Below are 21,563 nucleotides of genomic sequence, written 5' to 3' on the forward strand. Positions count from 1 at the left end.
AGCCTCTCTCCCGTATCACCGTACTAACAACCCTATCGTGGTATGGTCTAGTGGTATGACGTCGCGTTGTGGCTGGCGGACACCTAGTGTCCCGATCCAGATCCGCGCCAGCCTGGGTTCGAGTACGTTCATTCCCTCATTGGTGGTCCTGAGACATTCCTAACATGTCTACAGTTCCCAGTACCGCCAATTAATTGCGACAATCTTTTTTTGCCCTTTCTCTCATCATGGCTATGTAAAATTAGGCTACGCACATTCTTTTTTGGCTATGTGTAAGTCCTAAGCACAGCTGCAGAGGTGCAGAGTAAGCAAGATGTTTTTGCCCTTGTGTGCGGATGTACTCAAGAGAATGTGCTACGCGAGTGCTACGATAGAGATGCGCGCGGCTCCTCTTCTGGATATACACCGTCTTTGCTCATAATAAGAAGACAAAAGTCAGAGACGCCGATGCACGCTTACTAGATGTCTCTAGCCACTACATAAGTTTCTACAAGTCTGTACAGCTACTAAATACATGCGTGATTTGACGAGATCGATGCATGTGTGTGAGAGTAGTAACAGGCCAAGACCTGCGGAAAGCGAGAACGCCAACGATAAAGCAAGGCGGGCAGTAAGGTACCGCAGTAGGTGTATAGGACATGTCGAAGCGCTGGTGGGTTTACAAAATGAATTAACGACATATAGCACAACCTCTATCTTCTCTTGCTAGCGCGCCACATGTTGGTCAGATTGAATGAGCGGAAACCTAGAGCTATCATGTCGCTTTTCGCAAGTGGTAGTTTCATTTAGATGCAGTGTGAAGACCGAGTTCGGCTTTATATCTCCTATGTTATTCTCTTCTATCAAAGGGGTATCTACCAACGCCGTGACGCCATTGAAGCAGGCTCCGTTGCATCTACTTGCCCACTCTTTCCAGTCGGATGTACCCAGCGCGCACAATCTCTCCTTGATGAGTTCCTTGTCATTCGCTGTCGCATGGTTGCAGTGTCTACCATCAAAAGAGAGGACATGAAGAGTACTCTAGTCTGTTTAAATCCATCGAGTCCAGAACGATGGTAACGAAAATTGTTATAGAAAGGCTCTCAGGATCTCGCTCCGAAGGGAAAGCACAGATCTGAGAGCTAGGTCTTAGTTTGTAGAAGAGGCACCAGCCGAGCGGTCGCCAGATGTATCTGAAGACGATTCTGACAAACGATTAGTACGACTTCGTCTGGTATATCATTGAATCGACTTACCAGCAGCGTCTTCCGATGAGTTGCCCGTGTTGACGTTGTCGTCTACAAAGGCGTCGCCGTCTGCACAGTGTTAGCCATGATAACGCGAGAGGGATACATGAGACCCACGGTGAACCTGGAGCGCGTTGTAAGCATCAGTTGCTGCCCCCGAACCCGTCGCAAGTGCGTTCTCATGAGCGGCAATGTCCTGCACCTGAGCTACGATACCCGCAGCAGGAGGCATAGAAGGGTTGCCAATGGGACCCGGAGGGATATGAGACTCGGGGACGAGCTCGTAGGTCTCGCCGTCGAGGATTGTATACGACAGTCGAGCATATTCACGCGCTTCCTCGACGCGGGTACGACGGTAACGGGGGAAAAGGCCAACGCCGTCGACGACGTAGTTATTGGTGATACCAGGGGGCTGGAACATGATACCTGCCCAAGCAGCCTTCTGGGGAGTGCTTCCATCTCCTGAGAGAGGGATCTTGAGGTTGGGGTATGAAGAGGATCCATGACCAGTGCTCTTGTTAAAGTTGCCGCCAGGAGGTGGAGGTGGAGGAGAAGACCCGGCCGCGGCGGACATATTATCTTGTGTCGGAGAGTCGATAAGTTGGAGAGTAAGGTATATGGATTCTGCAACAAAGTAAGTAAAGTGAATCGAGGTCTGTGTTTCCAAGAGAACTTACTAAGAATTAAAGTATATCGGAAAGATTTCTCTTCTTGTAGCAATGGTGTGTAGAAAGAAGGAACCATGAACCCGCTCGAAACCACGTCCTTATACAACCAAGGCGATTCTCCTCAGCGGTCACCTTGACCTTTACTCGGAGTCCAGGTGACCTTCGATCATCATCCCTCACCGAGAAAGTGAGAGAGCATCCACCATAGTGAAGGAGCGCATTGCTAGCGGGGTAATCAGGGGCTTCTGCGATATTATTGTGTGCTCGAAACAGCGCAGGAAAGGAGGGATCTTATAACTCGAACGAGCGATTGCGTTTGCTGCTTGTGGTCGTGTGTTGTGGACGGAAGACATTCAGATTGCTAGCGGCAGGCAAATCAACATCAAACGCTGTGGAAACGGGAAATCGCGTTCGTGAACCGAGTAAGCCCGTGACTTATCGAGGAAGGCGCGATACCCAAAGAGAGCATCAGGAACGCGACAAGAAGCAGGAGTGTGATGTCATCACATATTGGGCACATCAACTTCAGCGTACGTGCCTTTCCTCAATCTCACGCCATTCACTAATTGTACTTAGCAGATGCAAATATACCCGGTCACTCATTCTGGACTAAAACGTTAGTTTTCACGTGTTGTGTGTAGGCATATATTATTGGTATTTAGAAACAAACACTCTAACCCCAGTACTCCAGTCGTGATCGCAGGTACATCGAGGCTAAACCCAATCACAGCCTACGACGATGAGAAAGTTCAGTCTAGGAAGTAGCAATCCCAAAGGCTTCCTCATCTTCAAAAAGACCATCGTATAGATCTTTTTCGAGATCTTCCAAGTGTGAACTATCCGTATATGCGTTCAAACTCATGGCAGAGATAACCTGACTTCAACCTGCTCAGGTTGGATGCGGCGCTTGAAGTACTTTATCTGAACGTCTTTTAAACATGATCAGCAACCATGTAGGACACCCATAGAATTCCGCAAACTTACCATAGTGAATAGTGTCGTCGGTGGCCGCCTCCGCCAAGGCAGTCTTCACATCGATGAACTCCCACTCCCGATCGTTCAGGCGCGACAAAACCTTTTTACCTCTATGGTTTTGCTTTGCAACGAAATTGATGGTGTCGCGACCACTTCTGACGAAGACAGACAAGCGCCTCCCGCCACTGTCAAGCATAGCGAAGCCGTTCGCGTGGTACTCAGCTATGCCTGCCAAGGTAGTTTTTATGATACCGTTGGTCGGATCCAAAGCATAGTAGCGTGCGATGGTCAAGTCTTGTTGGGAGTGGAAGTCGACCAGTGGGTTCTCGAAAGAGGTACCGGGGCTCTCGTCTTTGGAGGGACGGCTGAAGCTGGAGGTAGAGAAGCCTTTCTTCATCTTTTGTTCGCGTTTGGGGTTGGCGCGCAAGAATGTTTACCTTTGTCTGAGCTGCAAATGATCCCAGAACGGAGAAAAGAGCCCTCAATATATACGTCTCTAGCTTGTTCGCGCTTGCTGCCTAGCCAGTGGGTCGCGATCGCAAGAGGCAGAAACCTTCGCAACCGTGCCAGAGCCAATTGAAGACCTGAGGAAAGATGCAGAAAGTGAATAACCAAAAGGACGTCGAACCTCGGAAAGAGATACCCACGGACAATGTTACTTCAAGCTCCTGACATACATGTTATATACACAGCCCTATATGATGGGTATCTAGAAAACAAACATACTCCGACTCCATCGTCGACGATACCTCATAGCAACGCCGTGAGACACACTTATTCTATAGTAGTACACAATCCAGCAAAACCATCCTCTCATGCGCCGTTGAACCAAGTACATGAACTTTCCTACTTCTTCTCACCATCCACATCCATCGCATCCTCATCCTTCTTCCCCGCATTGACATGTATAACATCGCCATCCTCCTTCCTCGACATAACGCGAATAACATCGCCATCATCATCCGCCGCATCATCTCCAGCAGCCGTCTCATTCCTTTTTCCTTCGGGACTAACTCGATTAGCCGCCAAGTTGGGAAAGAGAGGCTTTCCTGCAATAGATACCGATCTACGCAGATTATCGTTCTGAACTTCCTGATGAATCTCTTCCACCTCTTCTTCGTCTAGCTCGCTAAGCTCGCTCTCGTCGTCTGCGTCGTCGTGTATGGAAGCGGGTGCGCTGCGTTCGGGCTCGTCGTTGTTTATACTGGCAGATGCGGTTGCTGTTCCGCTCTTGTCGAAGGAAGGATGTAAATGTTCGGTGGATGTGCCTGGTCCAGGTGCTGGTTGCGCGACGGCTTCGGGTGAGGCGGCTTGTCCGACGATAGAGGGAAGCACTGCTTCGCTGGGTGGAGGCGATCGGATTGGCATCGATGTTGGCTGAGTCGCCGTACCTGCGATCTTTTGTACACATGCTTCGGCTCGACGAGCGATCTCCCTACGACCCACTGCCTTGGCTCTTGGCTTTGCGGGTTGCTCAGGCTGCGAGGGCATTTGCGGCATTGACGGTGGGTGCTGCGGCTGAAGCTGGTTGGGGTGATACATGTTAAATGGCGTACCGGAACTTCCGTCAGCAGGTCCATCGACCTGAACCTGCATCAACGAGGAGATAGGTACAGCACCTGCAGCTGTTGCGGTTATACCGAAAGGCGATGGTCGAGGCGGTGCAGGCTGCAAGGGCTGCTGTGGTTGTTGCTCCGATTGCAAGGGCGGTAGCGAAGGCCCAATTGAAGTGTACAGCATTGCGTATGCATCGCCAATCAGGTCGTCGATGAGAAGAGGCTTCATCATGCCGTTGTTCAGACGCTTGAGTTCAATGGCATCACGGAGAACATCTAGAACGGGATGCTGGGTCTCTGGGTTCTGACACCACGCTTCCAAGCGAAGAGCCAACGTATTGAACTCATCGTGGTTGACGGATTTGAAGGCAGAGTCTTCCTGTCCCTCAAGCACGTTGCCCATCTTTCGCAGCATTTTGATGTACCGTAGACATAAGTCTTGCCACAATTTCTGGTGTTCGAAGAAGTCGGTCTGCTTGCGTCGTACACGCTTAGCAAGCGCCTCAAAGTTAGTCTTGTCTCCAGTGAGATCCAAGAGTTCAATAAAGAACTTGGTATACCGTGTAGTGTAGACAAAATGTCGGCCGGGTCGCTCATTCTCAGGTTTCCAAACTTGTACAGCCATGGTCTTGGTAAACATTTGCTGCGTAAGCTCATGTTTAGCCTCATTGGCCGATACTGGATCTCTGCCGTTGTCATAGAGAGTATGGGCCACACGGGATATGATGCGATGGTGCCAACTTGACTTGTCGGCCGCTCGCAATGCTTTCAATACCGCGAGTACGTATCGCTGCCAATCACCGTTGTTTTCCGGAGCTTTGACGTTCTGCGTGTAGGAAGTGTTCGCGAGGATCTCCGCTCCTTTCTCGTGGTCGATGGCTCCTCGCAGGAATAGTTTGTGTGTGACGGAAACGAGCTTGTAATGCGGCTCCAGGACTGGCTCGCCGCTGCGCCCCTTCTTTCCTGGCAGTGTTTCGATGGCGCTGATGAATGCGTCCACGACTGACTCCCAGGAAGGACCGCGCGGAAGGGGTAGTGGTGCCCCTATTGACTTGGCATATTGCGTCGCACCATCATTTGCTGCCCACATCTTCCAACCACACTTTCCAAGCATGAAGTGGTTCCACCACTTGTTCGGATTGCCTTTGATGGCTCTCTTGTAGAGAGTGCTTGCGAATTTCCAAGCAGTGTAGGCATGCAGTGGGGCAAATACGACCTCTTTGTATAGGGATGCGTTCGTTTGTAGGTTGCAGAATCGTTTTTCACTTTCCCGGATCTGGAATGCTTCCATGCCAAATGGTTCTCTGGATGAGGCGTACATGCGGTTCCCAAACTCGGTGTACATCTGTGCGATCTTGGTTTGATCGATCGGCGTGATGTTAGAATCGCGGGTAGCGCAGGCTACAGCCATTATGTAGCAATTGATTGCAGCACGCTGGAAATTAACCACCTCGGCACTATTGCTGTTCATCTTGTCTGCGTTCCAAGATACAGCCTCTTCAAGCTGCGTGTCGTTGGCTTGGGCAAGTCGATACCAGGTCTCCCACCGTTCAATGGAGTGCTCCAGGTCCTGCACAAAGAATGCCTGGGCGTAGTTAAGGTCTTCTGTCGGTCCTTGAGTCATACGTTTCTGCGATCGGAATTTGCTCAGCGCGATGTTTCCCATCATATAGTACCAGCCCTTCGATGCAGCCACAGCTTCGTCAGCAGGAATGTGTTTCGTGGCGAGTGAACCAACGCCTTTCAGACACCCGAATAGTGCCACTGGATTGACGGGCGATTTGAAGTAAGTGGAAATGACTTTTCGGTTAAAGGTGATATCCTCGTTCTGTTTAGGCCGACCAAGAGCAGCATGTACTTTCTCGATGGTACCTTTGAGCTCGGTCTTTGGTAGGTCCTTGAGATCGACCTTAGCAGCTTGCGACATTGCGAAAGGTAAGATGCTGAAGGCAGTCTTTTTATCAAGGACGTCTGGCGTAGTTTGAAAGCTCTGACAGTCCAGAGGCTCGACGAAAAGCTTCAATCCGTACATGTCGTGAAGTACCTGGCAGAGCTCGGTGGCGTGGCTGGGACCATCAACGATGTCATCCATTCGAAGTAGCTCGTCCTTTGCAAGCCTTAAGAATTGACGGTTTGAAAGGTGACAGAAGCCACGTACACCAGTCGCATGATGCACATGGCGGATGAAATCGAACAAATCGTCAGAAGGAGTAGGGAAAGCCTCTGAATCTTGGGACATGCCGTCTTTGAACAGATGGTACTGCAGAATCCAGAGTCGTAGATGTATGTCGTCGAGTCTTGACATCATATTGGCGAACGCTGCATTTGGCTGAGATTCTACTCGAGGCACGGCGATGTGATTGACACGAATCAGATCTCGGAGCATGTCTGCTGCTGATATAATATGTAGCAGTTCTGCGATGGCGGACATGGACGATTGGACATGCTCATATGAGAGGCAGGCAAATGGCGCTTCGTCATCTCGGATGATGCGGATTATCTTGACGACCATGTCATCGATAACCCGGTATCGGGTTAGGAGCTTGTGTTGACGGTCTAGTAATGGAAGTTCCTGGAAGTTTGTAGATCTGAGATCTGCCACAAGGGCCTCAATACTTCTAAGGAAGCATGACAAGACCTTTGAAGGATAATCGATGGCTTCATATGCCACACGCAACCTATTCCAGAGGGAGAGTCGGACGTTGACATTCGCAGAGTCGAGAAATTTCCGCATTTCCAGAACGGGCGAGGCGCGATCGAGCTGCTGTTCTGAGCCAGTGCTTACAGTAGGTGAGCTGTGTGTATCAACACCGTCATGTTCTAAGCCGTCCGGCTTCGGGGAGCTACTAGGCTCCTTTGTGTTCGCAAGCTCCAGTATCGGCTCCAGGCTTTCGATAACCGTCACTGGGTCCTGTTCCTCTTGGTCAAAGACCTTGAGAAAGAAGTCCTTCATACTAATGCGCACGAGCTCTTGATCAATAGCGGCGACTGAAAGTTCCGGCATGACGGCGTTGTTCTGTATCTGAATCGTGTGATCGCCGAAAGGCTCAAACATATCTTTCAACTGTGCCATGGCAAATAATACATGTTCCGGCAACACCTCGTCGTTGACACTCATTTGAAAGACTGTCGCCCAGATATGGCGCAAACCTAGATCGTCAATGCCCTGACCTGGTCTGCAGTCCGATCGAAGTTGTAAAGCCTCCCGCGCGAGCAAAGCCCATCTTTCGAGACGGTCACTCTGGAGGATTTGAGTGCTGGCGTCTACTACACTTTGCGGATGCTTGATAAGAGAGTAGACATCGAGATGCAGCTCGAACAATGCCTCCACTATCTCTATCTGCGCCTTGTCGAAGGCGGAGAGCTCATAAGCTTGAGACCGATGTGTAGCGTCCAGTATCCGCCGATTGAGGCTGTCAACGCGTTCGGCCATGCGCTCGTATATGAACTCGTCGATACGAACAATGACTTGTACAACGTTTCGCTTGAGATCTTCCGCCCACCTAAACTGCAGGTAGCTTGACTGATCACTCGGTTGAGTTCCTGTCGTGGAGCAGTAACCTGGAGTAAACAGAGATTCAATCCAGCCAAATGCGACTTCTTCAATCGAAAGCCAACCGTTGTTGACAGACCTTGCGAACGCGTTCAAGCCTTGATTTTCCAGCAAAGGTTTATTGGAAGCTTGACTCGAACTTGACTTGGAAAAACCCAGAAACGCATTGAGCCCGTGTTCCCTAGTCGCACCGAGGAGATCGAAAGACTCGGAACTGAGAAGGATTTGTGCAGTTTTGACGTGCCCGCTCCGTAGTCCCGTGAAGAAATCGCAAGCGGCCTTGTCAATGGAATCTGTAGCAGTCGCGTCAGGGAGCGCCATGACCAGCTTACGCAGCTCATCCGGGTCCTTCATTCCCTCAACACCGAGCTTCGCATACATATCCTTGAGGATTTCATAGAGGCATGAATCTGCGTATGTGTACTGTTCGAGTTGTGTATCAAGCTGTTTACTAGCCTCTTGAGCTGCATTGCCAATTGTCGGTTCAAGTATTGACTCTCGACCCCGAATGCGTTTACTGCGTGACCTTCCACCCTCTGCGGTTTCGGGTAGACCAGCAGAGTCTGTCGATCGTTTGCGCGACGGGACTGGTGCGGCATTGGAAGGGCCAACAGGTGCAGTCTCTTCATTCCTGACTTCACCGTCGACCTCCTGCTCTTCCATTATGGTATCTTCGCCATCCCTCTCTGGTACATTCTCCGCTTCGGTCGCTGTAGTGTTGGGTTCTTCGATCTGTGGCGACGGGGTCGGAGCGGGCGCAGGTGCGGGCATCAAGGCTTCCTGTACTGGTGCGGGTGGTTCAGACTCGATGCGCTCAGGAGTCTCGCTCTCGGGTGGTATGCTGAAGACTATGTTGGAACCAGAAGGTACGTTAGGCGTCATGCCCTGTTGCTCCGAGAGGAACTGCCGCACTATGATGTCTCCCACTCCTGCCCAGTCCCACTTGGTCGGAGTCAAGGTCACGCTCTCCGGTGCCACCTTGATGTTGTGTAGATTTTCGGCGAGGGCGACATCGGCTGGGAGGGGCGCAAACGGAAATGGATTCAGGCGCCTCTTCAGCGTCTCGGAAAGCTTCTTGCGCTTGATCGAGGACAGTGGCGCCTGGCTCAGTGAGACATTGTCCTCCAGGCGTCCTACGAGCTCGCGCAATTGTTGTCCGGCAAAACCCTCCTCCAGCCCAGGAAGCCGTAACAGACTCTCCCATTGCTCGTCGTTTCCATCCAAGACTGCCTCCAGACAGTAGCGAGTAAGGCGCTTGCTGCCCAGCATAGCCGCGACAGATGCCGCACGCAGCCAGAGATCCAGATCCGTGTCTTCCTTGTCCAAAGCCTCGGCAAAGTAGTTCAGGGCGCCGCGTGTGTTGTTCCATGCCTCCATCTGCGGTGACACGCCACTGGTAGCGATCCAATGCTGCATCGCCTCGAGCAGAAACTGGCCATGGTTCTTGTATGACAGGTGCAGTATTTGCTGGAGTGTGTTGGGAGCGCTGTCGGCAGCGCCTGTGGACTGGACGGGGCCTGCATCGTAGTCGTCCTCCAATATGGTGTCGAACACCAGGTCTTCGCCAAAGACCTCATGCCGCTGGTATTCGGAGAGAGATTCGGCGTATTTGAAAATCTCTGATTCGAAGAGAGCTTTGTAAGCTGCGGCGGTCTTGTCGAACGACGGAGGGCCTTCGGAGTGGTATTTGAGGGCGGTTTGGTAGAGTTTCAGCGCCTCTTCGATCTGAATCTCCTGGGTATCGTCGACTTCTTCTTCGGCGGTCTCCTCGGGGAGCTCGACATTGTAGGGATGCCATGTAGAGGCTTTCGACTGCGATATGTGAGCGGGCATGGTTGAGAATGCCCGGGTTGTACTTACCATGATGCGAGATGTGCGTGGTTGTAGGCAGTTGGGAAAGGCCGACAGGCGAATGAGAGACGTTTCACAGCATTGGTGGTACAGACCCTGAGCAGCAGGCAACCATGGAAGGCGCGACGATGGTGTGGACAAAGAAGGTGGGATGCGACTGGGCTGTGGCCTATGACACGTCGTCAGGCCTCGGTGTGACGCGACGCGACAGTGAATGATGGAGCGCAGGGATGCCCCGTCTTGGCAGCTGCGGTCCTCCGCGATGAGCTACCGTGCCTGCCCTCCATACTCAGCAAGGACACCGAAACCCTGACAAACATCCGCCCGGGCTGTGAAGTACATACCAAGCCCCTCCGCCAGCAACCCGCCCCCGCCATAGCATCCTCTTCACCGCCATCATCCCCCCGCATTTGCGGCGCCAATTGAAGTCATGGTCACTTCGCCAGCTGTTCCCGAGTACGCGCAACCTACTAGCTTTCAATCTATACATGTTTTACATATGCGCCCACCTGCATCCTTCCCTATATTTTCGAGTCACAACACGTCGTCATGGCGCATTCCTGCTGTAATCTCTTCTAACATGGCTCTAGAATCTACGAGGACGAGCTACACTCCGCCATCGAAGCGCGCTCGGAATCTCTGCAGACCCTACGAGAACTGGGCCCGCCAGATCTGGTCCACCTGATAAAGCAGCCCATCAAGAATGCGACAAAACAGGTCCGTAGTACCTTCGACCGCACAGTGGCCGCGAACCCAATTTGACATGTGATTAGATTGGCGTCTACCACCACGTCTCCGGCGTAGACGCTTCCTCGTCTGCCAGCTTGGCAGCCTACATCAACACCCTCACATACTCTGCGCACGACAAGCAAAATAAGGTTGTCTCTGGGCTGTACTGGTAGGGGAATGTCTCCTTGCGGCGCTGGCAATTGCTGACCGAGCAGCTGCTACAATGCCTTCTCACGGCTGGACATGCGCGTGCAGGTCTACATCCCTGGCACTGTGGAGAGCTACTGCATCGATGAGCGCGGCGACAAACGAGTAGCCACCGACGAACTCTGGCTAGAGACCTACCTGTGTAGCGTACTGCGCGCATATTCTTATGCCGACGATGGCTCCGGCGACACGATCAAGAAGATCGTTGGTGTGCGGAGATTCAATCCCATCACAAGTACCGAGAGCGAGCACAAGTTTCTGGATGCAGCAGAGCGCCTGTTCTTCAACGGTACGACATTCGATTGCATGATGATATCTCCGCTAACGCATTTCAGGTTGGCAATTAGGATCTGATCCCGAGATTCAAGTCCCAAATCTCGTCTCGAACCACTTGACTACGGGTCTTCTCGACTACATTCACACCACCGGTAGATATACTTCAGGCATCAATCTGTTCGAGAAATTGCGAACTCGCGATCCGGAGATCTCTTCCCTACTGGCGCGGGTATACATCGAGGCAGATGAGGAGGTGCAGGCAGTCCAGCTGCTACACGAGGCCATCCAAGAACTGCCCATGGACTACTCTCTGCTCGACTGCCAAGCCGAGTTCTGCAACAAGAAGGGCCGCGGCGACCTGGCGCTTGAGATTGCTAAGAGGAGCGTTGTGTCTGCACCTAGTGAGTTTGGCACATGGGCGCGCTTAGCAGAGATATACGTCAGCCTCGAGCAGTGGGACATGGCATTGTTGACTCTCAACTCATGTCCCATGTTCACCTACCAAGACAAGGACGCACCACGGATGCCCGAGCCACAGCGAGTCTTTCTGCCGGTCATGCCAGAGGCCATGTGCGACGAGATTGAAGATTCCAACATCGACGATATGGAGCTTGTGCACCCAACTCTGAGGAAGCTGCACGCTGCAGGTTTCAAGGGCACTTTCCTCAAAGCCTACATCCTACTGACAGAGATTACAAAGAAGATTGGTTGGGATCAATTACTCAAGATACGAAGCCAAGTCTTTGTCATGGAGGAGGAATACCGCCATGAAAAGACCGCACAGCAACCACATTCTCGCAGCGCCAGCACGACAGCACTTCGCTCTCCCTCCCCGAACACACACGCCCAGCAAACGAACGGTGATCATGGCGAAGTCGAGGAACGCTCCTCCGCTGAGGTATCCAACACGAACGGCGAATCCTCCTCTGCGGCCGCCGAAGCAGTCCACGATCTCGAGAAGCCCATGCACACTGTCGCCTCTGAAGTTGTGAAAGCCGGCAGCGAAGACCCTCACGTACACGACGCCGCAAACAACGGCAACCCCTCGCAACCAAACTATACACACTTCCAGAACAAGCGCCTCTGCGAACGCTGGCTCGACAACCTCTTCATGGTCCTATACGAGGATCTGCGCGTATACACGATATGGCGAACTGAGATGGCGCAGTACAGGCAGCAACAACTTCTGTACAAGAAGAGCAGTGAGGAGTGGGAGATCCTAGGAGAACTCGCCGAGAGACTGCATCATACAGAGGAGGCAGTGGAAGCGTATGAGAACTGTCTGCAAATCAAGTTCTCACCAAAAGCTATGAGAGGCGTCCTGAAGCTGGGCGAGGAGAGGAAACAAGTCAGAGACGTTACAGCCGCGTTGATCAGACTGGTCACTTGGCAGTACCGATGGTACTCTGAGGTAAGCCTACCCTTCACCCTTTCTAACATCATTCCGAAACTAACATATGACCTCACTAGTTCTCACCCTCCCTCCTCTACACAATCCGCAAACTCATCGAAGAAGAAGGCGCCGTCAAAATCCGCAGCATCATCCAGGGTACCTCGCTACCCCAGCACGTCCTCGATCTCACACACCAGTATGCCGCGCTGTGTGCAGCATTTAGGAGCAGCGGTAGCGATGGTTAGAAGCCTTCGCCTCTCAAAATCTATGGCTATACCAATAACAGTATCGACCTCCAGGGGCGTTCCTGGAAAGACGAGAAAGCGAAGTGGTTGGCTGCAGGATAGCTTTGTGTTAGTGTGCGTGTGTGTGTATGTGTTAATGCATGGGAGCGTTGGTGTTGGAGATGGTGAATGTTAGACCGTTAATTGAGTCCATTGCCCTCTTCATAATATGGCTTGACGGCTGTGTATTGCTGTGCGTGTACCACTTCAGTGTCTAGGTATTTCGTTTGGGAAAGAGTCGTTTGGCATTCATTTATCCTGCTTCACTGAGAATCTCATGACCATCCACAATCGACATGCCGTTGTCCATATTCTTGCAACCAATGTATTCATTTTGTATCGTCACAAGCCGGGGGATCGTACCAGGCAGCCGTTGCGCGCCATGTCACGTAACCTCGTCCTTAAGGAGATAGATAGTAGACAGTAGAAGACCCCATGTAAAAGCCCAGGATGAACACCGCTCCATGCTCCCCCATACACCGCTCCATCTTTCTCCTCTCCAAGCCCAAAAGCGATACCGCTTAACGGTAAGACTTCTGGTACCTGGCACGCGCACCTGGACCACCGAACTTCTTGGGCTCGCACCGCCTGTTGTCGGCAACGAGCAGTGTGCGGTCGTACTGGATCAGGGCCTGCTTGAGCTGGTTCTTCGAGTGCTCGTCGACGTACTTTTGGTAGTAGGCGATGATGGATTTGGCGATGGCTTGGCGGATGGCGTAGACTTGCGAGGTGTGTCCACCACCGGAGACGCGGACGCGGATGTCGACATCAGCTGCCCATGATGTTAGTATTGTGCCCGTGATTCCTTCGCAGCTTCCTCCCTGGGGTTTCGTGTGTGCGTACCGAACTTGTCAACACCGAGGATGAGGATGGGCTCGTAGACCTTGAATCGCAAGATCTCGGGCTGGACGAGGGAAAGAGGCTTTCCGTTAACCTTGACGAGACCCTTTCCGGCCTAGAATTTCATCGTAAGTATGCTGTTCGGTTGCGCGTTCGATCGTGGCATTGCGTGTGTACCTTGCAGTGGGCGACAGCTGTGGGCGGTATTGTTAGCCTTGTTCTTCTTCTTGCTCTGGGGTGTCGGGCGGCGGGCTTTGCGTACCAGTCGCGGTCTTCTTCTTGCCGAAGCATTGCACGCTCTGGGAGGCCATGTTGGGCGACTGTGGAATGTGCGTGCGGTTAGTACGGGTGGGCGTGGTCGGTTTGGCTGTCGTCGATGGGTGGAAGTTACCCGACGATGTTGCATGTCGAAATTCAGTGGGCGCACGGACCCGCTATCCCTGTAAGCGATTAGCGTCGCGGCGGGCTAGCGCCGTCAACTCCAGGAGCGGCGCATCTTCAATCTCGCTACGAGCATTTTCAGATCCTGATTCAAAGCATCTTCATGGTGGTCGCTTGGTCCTCTACGCTACCGCCTTTTTCCAACATCATTCTTGTGCAAGTTGACGTAGCCTGCACAAATATTCTGGCCCAACAGCGTTGCAAAAGAATTGCTTGCCGACCTTGTAATCATAATTCGCCAGTTGGGAAAATAATTGTTGGTCGCAGAGCTCTGCTTGTCCCACCCGTGTCGGAAGATCTTCTAAAAGTTTATCATTCGTACCCAATTCTTCTCGTTGGCACTCACCTCCATCGGTCTCATCGCCGAACCGATTTATTGTCACTCACTTAGACCTTGTAATTAGCACAAGAGTGCTGAGATCAAGGCATGCCACGTTGGCTTCCACAATGTTATAGAGAAGTTCCTAAAAAATCTTCTCTCCAACTCTATGTCTTCGGAAGTAACGGAGAAGGCCAACTCGGAATTCCAGCAGCCGACATAGTCAACACTCCAACCACAGTTCTCCATTCTACAACCGGCAGCTGCCCTATACCCCTGGATGAGCTATTGTACATCAGAGGTGGCGACAATCACACGCTGTTTTGCACGAAAAACGTCGTCTACGGGGTTGGCAGTAGTCGCAGAGATCAGCTGATAAAAGAAAACCCTACGCCCCAATTTGAACCTTTCCAAATTCTGTCCTCTAATGACAGGTTCGCCGCCGCGACATGCGAATCTTCAGCTTGTGTCGAGCTTGACGAGAACGATCCTGAGTATGTAAGGAGTTATGTCAAAATATTCGGTTCCAATAACTGGGGTGAGCTAGGCTCACGCAAGGAAGGCCTCAACCTGCTTCAACTTCTAGGCAGAATGGTCGATTTCGCAGCAGGAGCCTGGCATTACATCGCCATAATGGAAAATGGCTCAGTATACGGTTGGGGAAAAGCACGTCTCGGTCAGCTTGGGGACGGACTGTACGGCGGCAAAGGCATGGCGCCTAGTCCAATTGAAGGTATACCGTTTAAACCCAAGAAAGTGGTATGTGGCAAAGATTTCACATACCTAGTCAGCGATCCAGCCGAGGGTGAACATCAGCTACTCGGCAAAGACAAGTTCAACATCATCTCGAACATGCCTGAACATGTCAAGGACTGGAAAGACATCGGCGCAACATGGCACGCCATCTTCGTGCTCTTCGATGACGGCACTCTTACCGCGTGGGGTAAAGAGAACATGTGGAAGTTATTACCACCCAATCTGCCGCTTCTGGATAAGATTGCTGTTGGGTCGGACCACATCCTCGCCGTAACGAAAGAGGGTAAATTGATATCGTGGGGCTGGGGTAAACATGGGAACTGTGGCGATCTCTCAAATATTGGGGTTGAAATGAAGAACGATATGGTCAGCGGGTTTTGGAATGAAATCAGAATACCAGGAGAGATCCAGATGATTGGGGCTGGGTATTGTACTAGCTTTGTGGTTACGAAACAAGCTTGAAGATCCGCTAATTACAAGAGTATCATTATAATCTACGTGTACCAACGTTGCGGTCAGTCATTCATGTACAGCAGTTCCGTCACCCATCGAACCCGACAACTCAGAACCCCTCCCTAACCAAACTCCACTCCGCGACCGTCCCTCCATCCGTAGCATTCTCAGCAAACAAATTCCCACTAATACCCAGATGCGCATACCGTCCGCTCCAAACACTCTGCTCAAGAGTGACATTCGTCTGATTGCCGATGTACGTCTTGATCTCATATGCCGTAACTGGATCCCAAGGCGCACTTATCTTCACCTCCCCTGCTGTTACCTTCCTCACATCTTCATCGAGTTCTGAGTTGGGTTGACTTTTGAATGGAGGTAAAGTGGTATTGGAGAAGTAAACTTCGAAGTGTGAAGGTGGCTGATTACCCCAATCCATTACGACTTTTTTGACGGGGTAGAAAGATGAGTCGCTGAGATCTACGGTTAGGTAGCTGGTGATGTTTGCAAGTTTGGGCTGCCACTTCGTACTCGCAGCGCCGTCGATGGCCGCGATGGGGAATTGACCGGGCTTGTTACCTTGCGGTGGTGGGAGAAGGGCTTTACATTGCAGGATGTTGCCACCGACCGTGAGTATCTCGCTCATCGGTCGATTGCGGACTACGAGTGGTTCGTCTCCGAGTTCGTACGTTGTGTTATCGCGGTTGCTGCGGGTACCGATCGTGACGGGAATGGGCTTATCAAAGTACGTCGCGTTCGCCGAGGGTAGAGTGTAATTTTCTCGTGGCAGACGTGCCAAAGTTGTATGCGTCGAGTTGGACGTAGCATTGATACCATGACCCATCCAATAAAAGGTGCGGTAGTTCAGATGTGGGATCTGCGGCGGCAGCGTGGGATCGATGTCTAGCCTGTCGTAGTAGAGGCCGAGACCAAGATATCCGAAGATACCAACGCGGTTAGTTCCTCCCATGCCGGTCAAGAAGGGGAACGCAGGATGTGTTCCTCCGTTCTCATCAACGTTGTCGATGAGTTGTTCGGAGTATTGGTACCAAGGTGCGCGGACGTATGGTGAGGATGAGTAAACGTCGTAGGTAAAGCTCGAGCAGCCAGATGGTGAGACCTCGTTTGCGACGACGGCAAATGAAGAGTATGTCATCGCAGGGCCGTCGAGGGACTGTTTCGCTGCATAATAATCCAGGTTGGCTAAGCTGTATGGATTGGGGTAATGCAGCAGATCGTCCACCAGAACAACGTCTAAATAGAAGTAATGATTAGTGACTCAACTGTCAAAGGAGTGGATGCTACTTACCAGCTTGCTTAACCGCTACTGACCCATTCATTCCAGTATACTCGACAATGATGCCAGCATCCTCGTTGATTGGAATTCGCATCTTGGATGCCTTATCTGCCCAGCTAGCATTGGGGCTGCGTCCAAACCAGCTGTTAAATTCGTTCGTCTCGAGGAAATGGCGTTGCATGAGTGCAGTGGTAAAAGCAATGTTGTTGACCTGGTTGGCGTATTCGTCCGGGTCAGTAGCATTCCAGAGCTCATATGCGCCTGATGTTTCGTTGAAGTCTAGCAACTGACCGAAGAAATGCGCAATAGCATTCGAGATCGGTAATAGGGTGTCGTTAAAGTATTCGCCGTCTCCAGTGATGATCAAATGGTTGTTCAGGGCAAGGCTAATGTCGCCGTTAAGGTGATATTCGTAGTCAAAGCAAGCGCCAGTTCCCGTACAGTTGCCGAAGCGTCCGCTAGTCCATGGATATACAGCTCCTCCAGGCGTAAATCTACCTGTTTGGTTCTTGCTCGATTGGTACGCAGTTTCCACGTTGCGTTGCGCTTGGTCGAAGTGCTCTACGCGATACTTGATGACGTTCTGGGCGTGTTGCGGATGCGATACTTGGACTCCTGGGGCCATCCATACATCTGCATCCCAGAATATCATACCGCCGTAGCAGTCTGAGCCAAGCCCACAAACTGGAATACTGTATGTGTCGAGCTTTGTATTGTTGTTGGCCGCCGCAACAGCGTTGGGTCCGACCATGTTGGATAACAAGTAGAATGGGTTGGTTCGTGCCATGATGTGCAATGTTCGTACGTCTGGGTCTTCCGGCAGGGATCCATTCGGTAGGTGGTAATCATCAACCGAGTCTGGTGTTAGTATGGACTCCCACTCTTCAATATGAGAATGCAACAGCTTGTAGTAGCCCTCTTCGGCACCGGATAGTGAGGCATCGCGTGCTACACTCTGCGGATCCGGGAAAGCATCAGTCGATGCGACTCCAATGAACTTGGTGATTTCGGTGGGACGGAAGGCGACAAGTTCGACGGGGAGAGACTGCGCAATGGTTGAGCCATTGCCGCCACTGAATATGCCTCCAGCTACTTCAGTGCGAGCTGTGAGATTGACCCAATCGCTGCCACTCAGAGTCGAGTATACATAAGCCTTTACGTCGGTGATGTTTCCCGGGCTGACAGCAGACCAGATCGTAGGCGTGTCTTCTTCAAACTTCTTCTCAACAAAGTCCGAGCGAACCGCGCAGTCACCGTCAAGCACGTCGTACACCGTCACATTGAGGTCGCGTGTCGCAGTAAGCCTTAGCCTGACTGCTGCTTTATTGACATAAAGCTTGTGCACGAACATCTGATAGTCCACATCAACTGTCCCATCTCCGGTACCACCAGGCCGCCAATTGTATCGCCAGCTCGCAATTCCAGCTTTTACATCTAGACTCGATACGAAATCCGATATGTGGTCGGGGTTGACTGACGCATTCAGTAATTCACCGTTGGCTTCCACAACGATACCACTAGCATGTGGAATACCAGCAGTAAAGCTCTCCCACCCATACTGATACAGCCAAGGGTAATTCGTTCCGTTTGTTCGTGGCTGACTATTCCAGAAGCCTGCAATCGTCGAGAAAGCTTGTCGTCTGCTGAACAGCGGCCACCCACTTATAACGTCGCCGTCCACTGGCTCATCCACCTCGAAGAAAGGTCCTGCTGATGCTACATTGATGCCAAAGTAGCCATTTGCAAGCGTTAGGCGGGACTGGTAGTGGCCTTGATCCAGGGCATGTGTCGCTATAACCCAATTCTGGTCACCCCATGTTACATCCTTGAATTGTTCATGTTCGCTGCTTGTGGAGCACAGAACTAAGCGGGTTGAAGCTAAAAGCGCAACGGTAGCTCGACGGAGGTTTGTCGATAGCATGTCCTGCTATCGAGAGAAGAGTAAGATCGTGATAACGGAGCAGCACCCGACGTGTTCAAGGCACGCCGGCCTTAAAGCAGTCCTAAAACAAGGTACAAAGCCATGCCGATCAAGCATTATTGGCACTAGAGACTTCCACGGGACGCCACCCGTTCGTCTCTCTTACCTTTTTCTACACCGCTAGGCACGGGCTAGCTGCTGCGATCGCTCGTCATACGCTCCTTTTGCGGGCGCTAGCTGAGTCGCCCAGCATGCTTGCGCGACAGCTTCATAGCTTCATTTGATGTTCATCAGGTAGCGAGAGAGTCTGGGAAGGATGTGGTTGAACAAAGGTTTGATGCGTCGTTGTGGTTCTTGGCAAATGATGAGGACGTGTCGATTTCGAGCACCACAGGCGATTAGAGCCGAAGCTGTCGGGATCGCGCGCATGTGACGTCACGGCTGACATCCCAATGAAGCCCTGGAGACTAAACTTGTCGTCTCATCGTTCATCGGATTCCAAATAGTACCGATCGCATCAAACCAAACCAGCAATGATCCCAGGAGCTGTTCTATCGCGAGACTTTGGAGCTGGCCGTCAGCTTGCGGTTAGGCCGCCCACTCTGTGAGTGGCTGAGTCGCGCCATCACAACGCATAAGCATGGGGCATTCTCAGCTGAATGACAACTGTCCACACTCCACCCACCATGGCCCGGCGCATCGCGTCAAAGCTCAGAAGATGCGCCAGGAAGACTAAGAAAGAAATCTACCTCCCTCTCGATGCTGCGACGCGTGCAATCCGTGTGCTACACCTTCACCCTGGCGCCGGGGAGGATGACATTCGCACAGAGCTCCAGGTCTCTTCCATTGACGATGTTCGAGGGCGCTATATCGCAATTTCGTACACGTGGGGTTCCGAAGGCGTCGCTCGCCAGGTTCTGATAACGTGCAACGGGAAACTTGTTTCTGTTTCTGAGAATCTTTCCACGGCTCTGCGCAAACTTCGACAACCTGACCATGAGGTCCTGCTTTGGGCGGACGCGCTGTGTATTAACCAAGCAGACGCTTCGGAGAGAACTAAACAAGTTGGCTTGATGGGTGATATATACAGCAACAGTCGCGAGACGATCATATGGCTTGGCGAACCAACGCCCGGTGAGGATATTGGCTCCCGCTTTTTGAAAGGCAATGCTTCCGAGATAGCGTGGACAGGTGATTCCAGAGACAGCGAGCTGCGGGAGGAGTTTATGCTCGATTTTGAGCACACGTGTAAGGTAGCACCGTTGGTCGCATTGGCAGACACACCCGCGGCGAACACAGGCCCGGATATTTTCGGTGCGTTTTGTTTAATCCAGGACTTTGCCGAAGACATTTCGTACCCTCTACTCCAGTTGCTGGATCGCAACAAAGCCACCATATCGGAACGCATCGAATATCCTAGGAGACATGGTCTGATTGCGACAAACAGCCGTTGGCATGGGTCACAGTCTCTTAGGGTGTGGCACGGTCTCGCAAGGTTGATGGATAGGGCTTGGGTGATTATTTACGGTGCCTTCGTTTGGTCTGGACTGACAATAGAACTGGCAGTGGCAGCGCATTTGGGTCATCCAAGAGACCGTACTCTCAAGAAACGCCACAGTACACTACGGCATACTTTCAGCCCCCTGGTCAATGCTCGCTAGCGCGGCCGTTAACTATGTCCAGCAGCGTCACACGTTGTGCCTGGATCTGGCTGGGACGCTTTATGGGAAAGACACATTGGATGAGTTCAGCAACTTCGTTCTTCGAATCGAAGAGACAAGACTTTGTCACGAGAGTAGCTCCGAAAACGCGACGTTGCTGGATCTGCTTTGGAAGTTTCGACCCCTACAGGCGACTGACAAACGAGACAAAGTTTTTGCTCTCCTTGGATTGACTACGGACTGGCAAGGTTTACCAGCGTTGATTGCCGATTACAATAACGATGCGACGACAATCTTCACTCGAACGACTTGGGGTAACCTACGACGAGCAGGATCGCTCTCAGTCCTTGCAGGAGACCTTGAAGCTGTCCTGAATCGCAAACGTCTTGAAGGTCTTCCTTCTTGGGTAATGGACTGGTCGCTACCATGTCTCCCGACTGAAATAGAAAGAGTTGGCTCATTGCGTATGTACAATGCAAGCGGTAACCGTGAAGGCCCGGTTCGGTACCATCCGGAGAACAATGCGCTAGAGCTTGAGGCTGTGTACATCGACTACGTGTCCACTGTTGGCGAGGTTAGCCGACATACACAGATCAGCGATACATGCGCCGTCATCAAGTCATGGAAGCTGCTCACTAACCCCTTCCTGCAAGATTTAAAGCCCTATCCTACTGGTGAGCTATATCAGGATGTCTTTTGGCGGACATTGATCGGGGATCTGATACGTACGGATACTGCTCCAGTTACTCGCGAGACGAAGAGCTCTTATCGCCGAGCTACAAAAGACGATTACGAGTCCTATAGGGCGTGGAGTATGTGGTCTCGATGCATCTCACGAGACACGTTTTCCCGAACAGCGTCGTTTTCGCAGCGCGACCTTGACGAAGGCATATCTGGAATACATCACGCTCTCAAAACTGCAACAGCGTCCCGACGTTTCTTCCTTACCAAATGTGGATACATGGGTATCGGCCCAAGGACGACCGTCGTGGGCGATAGAGTGCATGTTTTCAAGGGCGGGAATGTGCCGTTCATCGTCCGAGAAGATGGACTAGTCACTGCAGATGGTGATGGAGATGTCTCAGACCCTAGGAATACGCTAGTGGGTGATAGCTTTCGCTTGATAGGTGACTGCTTTGTTTACGGATTGATGGATGGCG

At 51.8% G+C, this 21,563-nt stretch overlaps 7 protein-coding genes across 7 annotated transcripts; 3 read left to right on the forward strand and 4 right to left on the reverse strand.

Annotated features, from left to right (window-relative positions):
• Positions 1 to 1,128: 1,128 nt before the first annotated feature.
• On the reverse strand, positions 1,129 to 3,266 carry J4E90_000123 (uncharacterized protein; the record flags this gene model as incomplete). The annotated part of the gene is made up of 4 exons (XM_051429721.1): positions 1,129 to 1,184; positions 1,236 to 1,295; positions 1,344 to 1,850; positions 2,879 to 3,266. The coding sequence occupies 4 exons, from the start codon at positions 3,264 to 3,266 to the stop codon at positions 1,129 to 1,131; spliced, it is 1,011 nt and encodes a 336-aa protein (XP_051295208.1).
• Positions 3,267 to 3,715: 449 nt separating this feature from the next.
• On the reverse strand, positions 3,716 to 9,841 carry J4E90_000124 (uncharacterized protein; the record flags this gene model as incomplete). The annotated part of the gene is made up of 2 exons (XM_051429722.1): positions 3,716 to 9,790; positions 9,839 to 9,841. 2 exons carry the CDS (start codon positions 9,839 to 9,841, stop codon positions 3,716 to 3,718), a joined length of 6,078 nt encoding a protein of 2,025 aa, XP_051295209.1.
• Positions 9,842 to 10,259: 418 nt separating this feature from the next.
• Positions 10,260 to 10,731, forward strand: J4E90_000125 (uncharacterized protein; the record flags this gene model as incomplete). The annotated part of the gene is made up of 3 exons (XM_051429723.1): positions 10,260 to 10,285; positions 10,420 to 10,546; positions 10,603 to 10,731. 3 exons carry the CDS (start codon positions 10,260 to 10,262, stop codon positions 10,729 to 10,731), a joined length of 282 nt encoding a protein of 93 aa, XP_051295210.1.
• A 70-nt stretch (positions 10,732 to 10,801) lies between these two features.
• Positions 10,802 to 12,679, forward strand: J4E90_000126 (uncharacterized protein; the record flags this gene model as incomplete). The annotated part of the gene is made up of 3 exons (XM_051429724.1): positions 10,802 to 11,054; positions 11,101 to 12,452; positions 12,512 to 12,679. The coding sequence occupies 3 exons, from the start codon at positions 10,802 to 10,804 to the stop codon at positions 12,677 to 12,679; spliced, it is 1,773 nt and encodes a 590-aa protein (XP_051295211.1).
• A 560-nt stretch (positions 12,680 to 13,239) lies between these two features.
• Positions 13,240 to 13,869, reverse strand: J4E90_000127 (uncharacterized protein; the record flags this gene model as incomplete). Its single annotated transcript, XM_051429725.1, has 4 exons — positions 13,240 to 13,490; positions 13,562 to 13,673; positions 13,736 to 13,752; positions 13,821 to 13,869. The coding sequence occupies 4 exons, from the start codon at positions 13,867 to 13,869 to the stop codon at positions 13,240 to 13,242; spliced, it is 429 nt and encodes a 142-aa protein (XP_051295212.1).
• Positions 13,870 to 14,745: 876 nt separating this feature from the next.
• On the forward strand, positions 14,746 to 15,536 carry J4E90_000128 (uncharacterized protein; the record flags this gene model as incomplete). The annotated part of the gene is made up of 2 exons (XM_051429726.1): positions 14,746 to 14,752; positions 14,782 to 15,536. 2 exons carry the CDS (start codon positions 14,746 to 14,748, stop codon positions 15,534 to 15,536), a joined length of 762 nt encoding a protein of 253 aa, XP_051295213.1.
• Positions 15,537 to 15,636: 100 nt separating this feature from the next.
• J4E90_000129 (uncharacterized protein) lies at positions 15,637 to 18,742 on the reverse strand (the record flags this gene model as incomplete). The annotated part of the gene is made up of 2 exons (XM_051429727.1): positions 15,637 to 16,778; positions 16,834 to 18,742. 2 exons carry the CDS (start codon positions 18,740 to 18,742, stop codon positions 15,637 to 15,639), a joined length of 3,051 nt encoding a protein of 1,016 aa, XP_051295214.1.
• Positions 18,743 to 21,563: the final 2,821 nt, after the last annotated feature.

Source organism: Alternaria incomplexa (assembly GCF_024043165.1).
Source record: "Alternaria incomplexa strain BMP 0042 chromosome Unknown scaffold_1, whole genome shotgun sequence".
In the NCBI taxonomy this organism is placed as follows: domain Eukaryota; kingdom Fungi; phylum Ascomycota; class Dothideomycetes; order Pleosporales; family Pleosporaceae; genus Alternaria; species Alternaria incomplexa.